General features: G+C 38.0%; 1 protein-coding gene across 1 annotated transcript; it reads right to left on the reverse strand.

Annotated features, from left to right (window-relative positions):
* Positions 1-244: 244 nt before the first annotated feature.
* LOC108110021 lies at positions 245-14,259 on the reverse strand. The gene is made up of 3 exons (XM_017218864.2): positions 13,361-14,259; positions 10,906-13,142; positions 245-342 (listed from the first exon to the last, which is right to left on the reverse strand). Exons 1-2 carry the CDS (start codon positions 14,120-14,122, stop codon positions 10,908-10,910), a joined length of 2,997 nt encoding a protein of 998 aa, XP_017074353.1. The 5' UTR covers positions 14,123-14,259; the 3' UTR covers positions 245-342; positions 10,906-10,907.
* Positions 14,260-14,894: the final 635 nt, after the last annotated feature.

The raw sequence follows: 14,894 nt of genomic DNA on the forward strand, positions 1-14,894 counted from the left end.
GTATTTGTTTTTAGTATTCTTTAAAGTATTACACTCTCGCTTCGTAGCGGTATTTCTTTCCATTAGTATTTGTTCAAACATTTTTCAAACACACAAACACTTTTGGTTGGTTTTTGTTTTTAAGCTGGACGGGTGTGTTTTGGGGAAAATGAGTTTAAATTATTTTGGTTTTTTATTTATTTGTGTATTTATTTATTCTTTAGTTTATTCAATATCAATCAATATTTGTACAGCTGGAGGTATTTTGTTGTTTTTTTTTTGTTTCAATTTGTTGTTGTAGCATTTAATGTTTTTGTTGTTGTCTGCCATTCAGCCTCCAGCAAGTGTTCTTTTTTGTTGTTGCTGCAAAAAGCGAAATAATAAAAGAAAAGAGAGGCATTAAAAAAGATATTCTGTTTTTATTATGATTATATTCTGAGATATTAACAATGGGCTTGTAAAGAATTCCCAAAATATTTAAGCATTTTACAGGAATAAATTTACAAATTTCCTAAATCTTAACAACCCCTTTCAGGGCATTTAATTAAAAATATTTACTAAATAGCCAAACTTTGTTTTGTCTTCCAATTTATCTTTGTTATTCACATTTTATGGCTATTTGCGGTTTTTGTTTTTTTTGTTCTTTTATTTTGGTTGCTAATTAAATGAATACTTTAATTTATATATTTGAATTTTTATTTGCCACTAGAAGAGCTGGCAAACGTACACAGAGAAAAAATGTTAATATTATTATTTTTGATCGTCTCTCTGCTGTGCTGCTGTCACCTGTTGCTTTGTTGCTCTGCAGCTGCCGCTAAATGCTTCTTAAATTCTTTGTATTTTTTTGTTGTTGTTTTTAACCTTTTTTTTTATCTCGTTGGCTTTGTGGCTTTTTGTTAAGACATATATAAACCGGTTAAAAGCCGAAACCGAAAAGTTAGCACCATCAGTTGCAAATTAAGGGAATTATTGAACCCGAGCTTAGCCCACCATTGCGCTGATATTTCACTTGAATTATATTTCTTGCTGAGCTCGACATATGTATTTCGTTGGGTTTTAATTTATAATCTAAGCTATGGTGATTAATTGTTAATACAATGTTGCTGTTCTTTGGTATAATAATAAATTTTAAAAGATTCTAAAGAGATATATATAGTTATAGGCTAAGATAAACAGATTTCTGATTTTCTTATAACTTAACCTTAGAAACACCTATTTAAGGCCATAAACTTCTCTTTCAACTCATAGATTTATTAATAATAATTATAAAAACAATTGTTTAAGATGATCTTCTCTTGAACATATATTTCTAGGCCTTTCTACCTTTTCTTTTTCCTCTTAAACCATTTTATTTAGCTAATTCTTTCTCCCTTATCAAGTTATCTTTTACTACGCATCTCGGCTAGTTTCTACCACCCAACCTTTCATCTCTGGTTCCAGCCTTAATTCATCACACAAAGTGTGTATACAATATATTTATTTGGGTGAATTCGACTCAAGTGTTGCTTGGCAGTCTAAATCAAATATACATATAAGAAGATAAACTTCTTTACGAGTGTCCCCGACTTTTCCCCCAAAAAGCTCACACAGACAGGCACACACACATGCACAATCAAGCACAAATATAAGTACGTTTGTGGTAGTGTGTGTGTGGCAAGGACAACGGAATCCTGAGGCATTCGGATTCCCTTTGCGCTGCGTAGGTGGGCGTGTGCACACACACACACACTTACTCCTACGTAGGTTCCCACTGCGTTGGCTGTGTGTGTTTGTGTATTTGCAGGGACATGCTTGCGTGTGGGTGTGCTACAGTAAGAACTGGTAAGAGTGAATTTTCTAGAATTTTAAAAAGGATTTTCTTAGAAGGTTTTAGCTTGAGAAACTTTTAATGAAAAATCTTATTAGTAGCTGGAAAAAACTAATTGGAAAAATCTGAAAAAAGGCAAAGAAAAAATGAAGGGTTTTATCCTTTTAAAATATTCAAAAAATATCAAACCTTTTTGTAAATTATTTTTATATTTTTTTATCTTAACCTTTTTAGATATTTTTCCTGATTTTTCTGCTTTATGGAGTCTCTACTGTCTCCCCCTAGTCGCCTGTTTATTTGTTTCGTTTTTTTTTTTTCAGGGACATTGCTGGCACGCAGAAAATCTTTGCCAACATTTGTGTTTCTTGTTTGTGCTGCGGTTGACAAGTGCGAGGCACACACGCACCACCCACAAAACTGACAGCCCACCGAGCCACTGAGCCACCCAACCATCCAGCCATCCGTCATAAAGCTGCAGTGGCTCCGGTTTTCGGAGAAGTATCTGTAGCTGTATCTGTATCTGGTTATGCGTCTGGATCTGGAACCTGGGGTCCGAGTCGGGGGGCCTGGGTCAATCACCCGCCAACAGCGGGTCGTAATTGCAAAAAAATAAAAAATAAAAAACGAAAAAAAGGCAAGCACAAAGCACACACAACAAAAAATTAAAATGTAATATAAAAAACCTTTTCTGCTCATCGCTTTTTATATTTTTTTGCACTCTGTTGTTGTTCTTTTTTTTTTTTTTAATATTTTTTTATTATTATTTGCATTTCAGCGCGACGCGACGTAGATGAAAAAAAGAATAAAACAAAAATAAATTCAAGTGCTCCGTCAAAATAAAGCCCCCCAAAAAAGAGAAGAAAAGAAAAGAAAAAGGGAGAAAAAGTATAAGAACAGAGAAATGGGCGAGAAAAAGGCGAAAAGCTATTTGCCAGACAACGACAACGAACTCATTGGGTCTCCGGGGGATTTGCGGGGGGATAATCGGAGGGAAAACGCGAGAGAATCCACAAAAGCAAACGGCATATAGAATGCCAGAGAGATAGAGAGAGCGAGAAAAAGAGCCGGTGAGCGGTAACAAAATAAATAAATTATATAATTTGCTTTGACGTTTGACGTTGACCGAAGCCCCCCCTGCCTGTCTCCTCTACCTCCCTGCCACCCTCTTTATCTCACACCACTTTACCGCCCATCTAACACTGCCCCTTCCCTGCCACTTTCGGTTTGTTTACATTTGCAATAGTTAAAGTTACATCGAATTGAGCGCGTTAGATTGGGTTTGAACCGCGGGGCGTATACGCAATATTACGTATACGTCTCGCTGCGCGCCATTGTATGGAAATCATTTATAAATAGAGCAAAAAAATAATAAAAAAAAAACACAGCAGAAACATAGAGAAACAGAGCAAAAAATGCCTGCTAATAGATCATTAGAGAGGATCATTTTGCCAGTGGTGGGCGTTTTCGGTGGTTGCCTTTTCTTAGGAAGTGTGTGTGAGGTGGTGATGGGGGATGGATGGATGGGGGGGAGCTGATATCTAGGTTGACTTCTGATATTTACGATATGCCTGCCTTTTTGGCTGCCCCTTTGATGTCGGGGCACAAATTCTGGGTATAATAATGAATGAACTGCATTGAGAATGTGAGACATTTCAGCACCCTCTTCTCTGCCTTATCATTTCGCATACAAAATAAAAATAAATAAACTTCTCAGTTGATGTCAGCTTGTGGTTAAGTATACATTCACATGAACTTGACACTTCTTCAAAGGTGTGTGGTTACACGAAAATATACAAAACTCTTTGCTACTTTGACTAAGAACCGAAGAACCTAAGAACCACAGGAAATCGAACAGGGATGTTAGGTTTTGTAAGGGAAAAACATGAGGATGTGAAAAAAAATGTCATTAAATTTCTTGGTAAATAATATTTTTAGGGTTTTATAGGAGTGTTTTTATACGTTCTTTGTAAACATCGTTTGAAAACAAGCTAGGAGTTGAAGAAACTTTAGTTTTATCGCCGTTTTATAAAAGTTTTTATTTCATTTCAAATCTTTGACTTATTTGGCATGTACAAGGCCTTGAAAATTATGAAAATATCAAAAGTTTCTCTATAACTAAAATAGTTTTGGCACTTAAGAAATTATTTTATGAGTTCGTCTAGCGATAAGAGTTGTTTTTATGAATTTGATGTTTTTATGCTGAGGTTACTGTAGAAATCACAAAGTTATATACGACTTACTAAGCATAAAAAAGTTACAAAAAATGACATTCTCCATAACATGATAACTAATATATTAAATATATATTTCTCAAGCAAGAAACTAAATCTATAATAAAAGCGGCAAACAATAACGGGCAGACGCTGCTGCTGCTGTTTCGACCTGGCCCAAAAGCTGACGTCGACATCAGGTGGTGGCTGTCAAAAAAGTTGTCGCAAAAACCAAAAATAGCTGAGAACTTGACGAGCAGAACACAAAAAAGAGAGCAATACAGCCAGCCACTGAAGAATGAGCGCGGGCGGAGAAGAAAAAAAAACGTTTCTGGTGGAGTAGCAGCAGCAGAAACGGAAAGAGGGCGGGAAGAACGTGGCCGTTGGAGCACGTTCTACAAAGATTTCCGAGTGCACTTTGCATAACATTCCATAACATAGGTAATATAATCGTAGACTCTAGAAAAAACTATACCTATTAGAGCACAGAGTAGAGAGCAAAAACCATATCAGTTTCTTGTTTTTTTTTTTTAGCGTTAAGCTTTAAGGAAGTAGAAACTTCTAATAAATATTAGAAAAATAAACATAAAACTAGCAAGAACAGTAAATATAAAAGGAATTGTGTTAGGCCTTAACAAACTTTAAGCAGAAATTTTAAACAGCTATTTGTGGCCATAAAATGTAGAACTTTCTAGCTGATTATCTTCGTAATTCTAATCTTTCCAAGAAATAAAACTAGTTTGACCTATAGAGAACTCCGGGATACAGTAAAGTACTATTTAGCCTTAGAAAAGTACAGATTATCACTGTAAAATGACAAACATTTGATAAATTACTCTAAAGTTTACAGCCTAGGCGTATGCGTAACGTGGTGCCTCTAATATATACATATATTGCGCATACGCCATGTGAACCGCAGCGAGCTAAGCTGATCTAAACTAAATTGATTTAATTAGCATAGCAGCCTAAGATGGCGTCAAGCTATCTCAGCCGTATGCTAGCCAATCAGCCATGCTAAATTCGCCTCCAATTAAGATTCGATTTATCGATAAACCTGTGTGTTTTGGCAGTCCACATTCTTGGCGTCTCTTGACTTTTGATGGCCCTTTTTATTTATGGGCGGATCGTTTACATTAGATTTAGAACTTTTACTTTACATTTTAGATTAAAAATAAGCAGAATCTAGTTAATTTTGGTGATTTTAAGGGGAATTTTGGCCAGAATAATTTTATTTTTTTTTTTTCTAAGTTTAAGGAACATAAAAAGTGATTTAGTTTATCAATTTTGCCATTTCTAAGTTTAAAAATTGTATAAAAATATAATACGCATACAAAACCTATCCTTTTAGTTAATTTACTTAAAAGGCGAGTCTTAAAATTAGTAAAAATAAATCAATTTAGCTAGCTTATTAAATTTTCAAGACCATCTTGGCATCCCATCAATCCCATTAAGTTTCGTTTCCCTCTCTCAGCCAACTTTCCCTTACTATAAATGATGTTTGATTGCCCGGATAATATGTGACATATATTCGTATTAAAAATTAAATATTTAATTTAAATTTTATAGTTACTCAATGGGGGGAGGAGGAGGACGTCGTTGGTTTTTTGGGGTCACCAGCAGCGAGATATGCGGGCACTTTTTATTGTCTAGGTTAGGTTATCAATTGCCGCGCTGCCTAGCTAGGTCCGCTTTCAGTACAAGTTCGTTTCTCGTTTCTCGTCTCTCGGCTTTTGGCTTTCCTTTTCCCGCAGCTTTTGAGCGTCTTAGCTGCCGCCTCCCCCTTGGCTACCATTCCGCCTTCTGCCCACATTTTCATGACGAGCTTTTGACTCTCTCTCTCTCTCTCTCTCTCTCTCTGTACCGCTTAACGTTCGACGCTGCTGGCTGCTCAGCTAAACACGACCGCTCTTAGACGCGACGTCAGCAAAAAAAAAATGTTCAAAAAATGCGACAAGAACAACAAATTATAACAAAAAATATATAAAATATATGCGTTTACATATATAAAATCGTAAAAAAAACAATCAAAAATTGCTACAACAAATTGTCTGTGTATTTTATTATCTTTAAAAAAATAAACACACGTCTTAAATTATATGGTTTTATATACACACACACACACGACATAATTAAAAACAAATAACTGGCTGAATAAATATATTTTATAATCATTTAAAAACTATACGCCTAGGAATTTAATATGTTTTCTAGAAAAAGTTGATCAGAAAGTACTCGAAAACTATATTTAGTAAGAGTCTCTAGAAAGATTCGACGCTTCCGAAGCAATTGAAATGCCAACATCAACATGCGACGTAGAAATTAATTATCAAACATAAAACAAAACAAAAAATACAAGAAACTAAAACGTAAAAAAGTAACAGAGAAAAATAATAAAAATAAAAATCATACACACACACACACAGAGAGACCAAAATCATCATCGACGGCAACGGCAAACAGAAAAACCTTGAGAGCAGCCGAAAAAAAAACAAAATTTGGAAAAAAAACACATTTATTGATCGGAACTCGGAACTGGTAAATTATTGAAAAGGTTTTGCCAAAAAACAAAAAAAAAACACAAATTATATATCTCTTTCTATCTCTTTTTCTCATTGTTATTATCATCCCAAGCTGAGGTTCTAGCTAAGCTATGTACTTGGCCAGTTCAAGGGAGGCTAAGGCCCCTATCATAATGTGCCCTCATCTAACATTTATTATTCAAAATAAACCGTTGATGATCTCCCCACAGCGGCACCTATTAAGCCGTAGATCTGGAATTTTAACTATAAGTATATATATTTCTCTAGCTTTTCATTCGCTTTTTTGGGTATTCCAAAGTCGATAGACTGACTACTCGCCTCTCACGTTCTGACTGGTCTTTGTTTCGATGTTTTGTTTTTTTTTTTATTAAAAATTAAATAAACCGAAAAAAGAAACTGGAAATTCATTAATATGTTAATTTTGTATTTTGTCTTGCCTCATTGATTGTGAGTTGCTGCTGCTGCCTCTGCCGCTGCCGCTGCTGGCTGGGGGCTTCTTTTCGATGTGTTTCTAGCTGGCCAATCGTTAATGTTGGCTAAGCAGATTTTCGTAGGATGACAAACACAGACAGTGGGAATGTTTTTCGTAAATCGAAACTTTTCCCAAGTCAACAAAAAATGTATCGTTCTCGGGTTTCGATCGCTCAAAAATGCGCGCACGCGCCGCTGATTTCAGCATAAAAAGCTATGACAAAAAAAGAGGGCTTGGTTGGTGGTACACCATAAAACACCAACTCAAGTTTAAACAAAAAATAAAATAAAACAAAAAAAAAACAGATAAACAAACGAAAAAAAAAGGCCAACATTGGTAAACAAATATTTGTTGTTTACCAAGAACAAGGAACTAGTAAAAAGAAACTATAAACACCTACTCCAGTTCAACATAAACACCAGCAACTGGTCGGTCACCAATGACTCCAGCACTATTTCCGATTAATTTCAATATGAGAACTTAAAAACACAAACTCAGAACTATAAAAACAGCCAAAACTTGTTTAACAAGAGTGTTTTCATACTTAAATATGAGTTGGCTTAAAGACTCTTAATAATTGTGCCTTTTTAAGCCTCATAAACCCACCAACAAAGTCCTTTCTTAGGCAAAAGTCTCTTCTCAAGAAAACATCTTAGCCTAAAACCTTATAAGTAATACTAGTTTGTATGATTTCATTAAGGTCACCGCCATCTACCTTCTTTTTATAATAATTCTCTTCGACCGCGTTTTTGGTTTTTTGTTATTTCAAACTTTTTTCTTGTTTATTTTTTCTTCTAACACAAAAGCACAAACACTGGCGAACAACATACACCCGAAAAAAAAATCGCAGGGGCACAAAACGAAGTTTGTTTGTTGTTGTTTTTTCTTTTCTTTTTTTCTTTCCTGATTTAACGATTATGTTTTTTTTTTATTATTATTATTATTATTTTTTTATATGGGGCTTTTGGGGGGCACTGTTTGATATTCCAATTCCATTCGTTAGCGCGGCGCCATTTACGTTTCTCGAGCGTGTTCTTTGCATTTTAGCAGCGGCGGAGCCCACGAAAAAGGCAAGCCAAGAGCCACTGGCACTGGCACTCTGCTTGCTACAATCGCTCACACGTACACAGCCAAAAAACCAAAAAAAAAAGAAGAAGAAAACACAGAGTAACAAATACAAATGCAAATGCAAATACACACAATAAAAAATAATATTAAATAAGAAACAGCGACGGCAGGCGAACCAAGCGTACCGAACGGCGGACCAAGCGAACGTCGCGACGCGTCCGTCCGAACCGCTACAGAAACAAAAATTAATTACATATATTGAAATCACAAACTAAACTAATCAGCCAGACCAGCAGAGCGCCGGCGAAGCAGCGACAGCGGCAGCGAAACGGAGAGCCGAAAGCGGCAAAGGCGGCGAATCAGCTGCCCGAAGAGCTGACGCTAACGCTCATGCTCCCGCTCCCGGCAGTAGGTGCCGCTGCCCAAAATAAAAAAAAACACATCTAAAAGCTTGCTCCGCTCGGCAATGGAGCAGCAATGGTGCGACAAAGATGGCGAAACGCCAATCCAAACAGCGCGTGCAAGCGAGAGGGCAGCAACAACCTGCGTTGAAAAGCTGGCGAGACCTTGACTAAGGTTTCCGGCCGGGAAACCCTCGCCGAGTTCATGCTCACTAAGTACACTGAGCGAAAAAATAATGGTAAACGGAAAATATTTTCATCAAGGGTGAAATCTGGCAGAAAAATTATTATGAAAATGAAAATTGAAATGTTTTAAAGGAGCAGAAAAGTATGCAATGAATAATGGAAATCTGGCATTTGGTTTTCATTCTTTCAACTTTTGAGTTAAAAAGAGATTTTGGAAGACTTTTCCACATTTAAGGGTTCAAAAATAAAGAAATAATAATAAATCTGAGTAACTCCTGACAAGGAAAAACAATTTTCCAATTCTTAAAAGGAACATTGTCTAAGAATTCCTCTAAGAATTGCTAAGAACAAGAAATATTCCATCTAAAACCTTGTTTTAAGAATATAAATCTTAACTAATATCATAACAAAACATCATAAGTTCTTAATTACAAAAATAAATTACAGAAAACTTTAGAGACTAGTAAAGCCTTCTAAAATTATACTACAAGAAGGTTCACATTAACATTTCAATATCATGAATAGCACTAAAGTTTAGTCTTTAAATACAGATTATTCTCATCATTAATAGTAGTACGAAAATCAAGTTTTCCCCACATTTTCTAACAGTGCATCATCGCGGAAAGCGACTTCGAGCTCTGCTCTGCTCTCTCTCTCTCTCACACGCTCTCTTGATTTTCTCTCTGGGAGCTTTTTCTTTGGGGCAGAGTCGCGACAGTGTGTCGCTGTTTAGTCTATGAACTTGACGCTGGCGTCTTACACAATGCTGCTTCTTCTTGCTGCTTCTCTACACCACCACACAAACACCTAAGCAAACACAACACAAACACACACACACACATCTATAGACACTCACTCATACACTGGCACTGTCAACAAAAAAAAAAAGAAAAATAACACTCGCAATCGAAACGAAAACACTCTCGGCTGTTTTAGGGATATACTCGTACATATATATACTATATTTGTATGTCATAGCCTGATTATCAGACCGATATACCACCGAGCTTGTCACTAACCTAGGAAACTGGTAACTGAGGACTGAAGTTCCTGGGGTTAACTCCGGGGTGAGACTCCGCCGCCATAAGACTATGCGACTACGGAGGCGCCACTTGGCCAAAATGGGCCGCTTCCCTTTTGCAACAACAACGGCCGATGCGGAGCGACAACGCGTCGTGGGACTTGGACAGATGCCGACCGACTGCCACCGATGAGGCCCGGTCCAAAGCCCCCAGTGCCCAAGACGTCGGACGTACGGATTGTTGGTTGGTTGGACGGACAGCTGAAGCAGCAGCAGCAGAATTATCAGAAACAGCAGCCAGGACGCTCGCTCAGACAGCTTTTGATGCGTTTCGGCGGAGCTGAGCTTTTCAACCCCTCCGCCCCCCCCCCACTCCCCTCTATTTTCACACATTATTCATTTTCCATCTTTGCTGTTTTTCTCATCCCCTTATCCACAAACCCTCCAAGAAGAGCGAAGAGCAACAGTAACGCACAGGAGTCTAGAGTGGCTGGGCAGACAGGGCGCATACGCAACATTCGAGGTGAGCGATAACTTGCGAGCCATCTAGCTCTCAAAACAATTGCGGTCACAAAAAGAGTTACTACATGAAATGAACTTAAGAAAGAATATACAAATAGTTAAAATATAGACCTTGAAAAGGGATAATGATAGACTTTATCTATGAAATAATAAATCATCACAGCATCTGGTTGCTACGAAGGCCACCTTAGGTGTGTATGGACGAGTATAACGCTCTGCTCTCGACGCTGTTTTGGTTTATAGGTTTTCTTCGGCTATCTTTCGATAATACAATCAAAATAATAAACACAAAAAAACGCTTGGATCGAACGGGGCAGCGAAGTGGCAAGAAGGTGAGGGAGTCGAACTAATCTCAGCCATTCGATATGCGACTCTTGGAGTGATTCCCCGCAGAGCTATAAGCGATAAAGTGATGGAATTTGTTGTGGTTGTTTTTGTTTTTTTTTTTTTTTTTTATCATAATCGAATGTTTAAACGAATGGCGAATTTTTGAATTATCAGCCAGTTAATCGAAGATTGGCCTGTAGGCCAATTATGATTGGCGACTGCAGAGAAGTTTATTATAATTAAAGTTTCTAATTTATATCTGTACAATGGTTTATACAGCTTATATAATCTAAATATACGCTAGTTTTGAGTATAAAAATATAGTTAATTAGACTAATAAAAAAAATAAAAATCTGACTAGAATTTACGGACCTTTAATCATTTCGCAGGATGTCCAACTCCTCGGGAAGAGCATAAATCCTCAATTCCTTCTCGGTCATTACATCCTGCAGAAAGACCACTTCACTGGGTAATATTTTGGCACTGTCCATCAATAGATCCTTATCCCATGGGCATTCGTCCAACGCCATCAGCAGAACCTCCTTGAGACGTTCAAAGCTAATCGACGTATTGGATAGAATTTTCAGATACAATCGCCAAAATAACGAATTTCTGCGTAAAACGCGATATTGTTCCTTTTCAATTTCCGAACGATATCGATTGGTTGGAAGAAATGTCTCAAATATGCTAAGCATTCGCCGATCTGACCTCCTTACGTTGCAATCCTGCACAGCAGTATCCGACAGCCCCAACTCTTGTGGGCTATCTGAGGGCTTGTGGCGACTACCGGCAGTGATAACAAAGTGCATCATCGAGAGAATACCGCCTTTGATTCGTATAAAACGGGCACGTTGCTTGTACCACAGCATCGTTTGAATTTTGGACCAACACTCAAGCATCAGCATATTGCGCGGAAACTCATCTAGTCCGCGATCAATTAGCTCAACCAATCGTAATTTTGCACTTCTCTTAGTACCATGAGGCATTCCTATCCTGCTCATTAAATTCTTATTGTCATAATACCTTAACTCGCACTGTAACAACAAGGCTTGCAACTCCAGGCTATGCTCACGAAGAAAACGTCTTCGTTCGCTGTTCTTTGCCGCCTCAGTGCTAAGTTGGTTCTTTAGTAGATTGTCGAACATGATATTCACATCTATTTTGAAGTTATGCGGGTCAGTAACTTGACTTAAAAAGTACGCACGAAATAGTATCATTAGTTTATTTTCCTGAAAGTATTCTTCCACTGCCATCTCATCCGGTAGTGTTTCAAGGGCTGCTATCTCTATGTTCAATACCTCCTTTAGATTCCTAATTTCAGCCTCCGCATCAAGAGAAGGTGAACTATTACCTTTAATCAGGCAACTCAGCACAATATTTGCATCATCATTCATAGATTGGTCTATAAGAATCTCGGCTAAAACTAAATACGCATGCATTAAATTAAGATTTGTATGAATTTCTGTCTGCGATGCACTATTAATTAACTTTCGTAAAATGTCAATGCTTTTTGAGTACTTATCGGCCTCGTACTCCCACATGGCAAATTCCGTGTACATACGTACATTACTGCGATTCTCTGGCAATCTTAATTGGCGACGAATCCGTGTGCGAGCCTCGTCAATATTTTCAGAGGTCAGTTTACCCATGAGCCTGTTTATCACTACCAGAATTCGTTGAAATCGCATCCACACAATCATTAACACCATCCTCTTGTCCTCCTCTTGTCCAAAGACTTTACTGGATTTAATTAACAATTCACTGATGGTTTCCGCATATTTATCATAGCCAACAAAGTGCGGCATATAGCTAGGCGTTCCGCAAAAAAATTTGCCCAGGGAAAGCATTAATGTTCTGAATTGACAATCTTCAAAGTGAGGCAAGGCGTAAGTATGCCGATCTCCCAATCCAGCGAAAAGCATCTCAATGGCTTCGGACTCGCCAAGCTCATCGATGTTTGAATTCAGTTTGTCTGCCAAACAGGAGCTACGACAAAATGGTACTTTTATGAGTTGGACAACCAAAAGCATTAGATGGAGTTGATTTTTTGGTGACTTAAGTGAATGTGCATATGGTACAACGTCGTTGGGGAAGATGCAGCGTTCGCGATCAAAATCCATCTCATCCAGCATTGAGGCTGATAACTGTGTATGAGGCAGATAGCGATAAGCCTGCCGAAGACGCTCCACTCTTGCCCAAATCTCCGTCATTGGCAATCCCGAACTCAGCAATAATTCCTCGTATTCAATCATTGAGCCTTCATTGGCGACACATGCCTCCAAGCAATCCATCGATAATCCTGGGAAATTCAACTCCAATGTCAAACGTATTAGGCCAAACATCTTGTTATAATTGCCCGTTTGACGTAAGAACAATGCACAATTATAGAAAAGTTTTAGCATTATGAGATCTGTATTAATGGTGGCAAATTGCCGGCTAGACTCATCGGTATGACCTACATGCATCTTACGCATGCAGTACTCATAGATCCGAAGCACTGCCGGTACAGTGCAGCGTGCCATGTTCCCTTGGGTGACCATGATCAGCGATGTCCAAAGGGTGTACTCGAAAAGGTTCTTCTCGAGCATTTTCTCGAAACGTGCAGCAACCTGGGAAGGAATATCGAAAGGAATTATTTAAGGTCTTTAATTTAAGTGATTATTTGCCATATTTAGCATATAGTAGTACACATCATCGATTCTCAATCCACTGAGATAAGATTAGATCAGATAAGATTAAGAATTTCGAACCATAGATAAGGGCTATGAAGACGTGTCCTTCTAAGCCAATATTCTGGGCAAGCTACATATATCCATAGATTACTTACCTCACTGGCTGAATACGTGGCATTTGCAACGTCCGCATAGATCCGAAGAATCTGCTCATTGGATGGATGGTGCTCGAGGGCCGTTTCCAAGGTATGAAGTTGATGCTCCGCCACGGCCAGACGATTCGCCTTGTCTAAATTGAGACCCAAATAGCGATGCAGCTCTAGCCAGTGTTCCAGCACTTTCGGCTCTTGCTGTACGCGTACCTTGCTCTGCTTGAGAAGATCTTTGAGTTTTTCAGTCTCTGTCTCATCGTTGGCTATATCAACGGACATCTGTTTCCTGGTATAACGACTATTCTTTTTTGACAGCCGGGAGTCAACCGAAAAATTTCCGTTGCGTTGGTGTTTCGGATCCCAAATTCGACGCATATAAGTTTTGTAGATTGGTCGCGCTGGTTTGGACAATTTTTGAAGGGTCCTAAGAGATGGATCCCCCCTTTTGTCCACATAAAATTCATCCTTGCCATCGAATTCTAATGGCAACAACCCTGGCTTAGGTGATTCTGCAGTTTTGGGGGAAGTTTTCAACTCCTCCTGCTCCTCCTCGCCGTCAGAGCTATCGCCGCTATTAGAACTGGTGGAGCTTTGATCATCATCAGATATTACCTGCTCAATTTGGTTTTGGTTTTGATTAAAACTCTCGTTACATTTCCATACCGCGCTGGTTGCCGGCAGCTCGTCGTCGTTTTGGTTGTCTTTTTCACTTGCACTTGTCGATGTTGGTTGTTGGCCATCACCATAGGCGGGAAAGAGAGACATGGTCACCACCGAAATTACTTAAAATATTTAAAAATTATTTAACAACTAAACTCCTTTGCAATTGTATGGCAATGTCGTTCGAAATTTCAGTTTTGTGAATTTAATTGTCTTGCAATTTGACAGTGTGGCCAGATGGTGAAAAATATTTAACGCCAATTTTGATTATTTAAGCGCGAAAATGTATCTTGGTTCATGAACCAGTTGGTTCTAAGCTGCACTATATTAGCTTGGACATAAACCAATTGATTATTTAATATTTAACTTTTTTCCCGGGCGCCAAATTTGAATTAGACTTTTCCAGAACTTTCGAAATGTCTACACTTTTGGAGACCTTTTTAGTGGATTCACCAACCATTTTGGGTCAGACAAAACGCAATTTTGAATTTTTGGGCATGATTAAACACTTTCAACAAAATCCCGCCCACCCAGAAACCCACAAAAAAAAAAAAAAATACGAAGCTATATCCAATATAGATGGACGAACAGCAACCGAAAACGAAGTTCTACGAAATGCAGTCACATCTAGGCATACGTACGTATAGATTTCGTTGTTTACATGTAAAAAACTGGACTTTTTCTGGGGTTGACCCATTAAAATTAAATTATTCTTTGCTTTATGCAGTCATTGGACTTGGTCGATAAATAGTTTAAATATTTAAATAAAATATATACCTACTATGATATAAACTATATGCTGGGATATATTAATTTTGGGGATTATTTTGATAAATTGAGTACCTTAAAAGGATATGTTATTTCCTTGCATCCAGCC

Source organism: Drosophila eugracilis, unplaced genomic scaffold, assembly GCF_018153835.1.
Source record: "Drosophila eugracilis isolate 14026-0451.02 unplaced genomic scaffold, ASM1815383v1 contig_1858, whole genome shotgun sequence".
Classification (NCBI taxonomy): Eukaryota; Metazoa; Arthropoda; class Insecta; order Diptera; family Drosophilidae; genus Drosophila; species Drosophila eugracilis.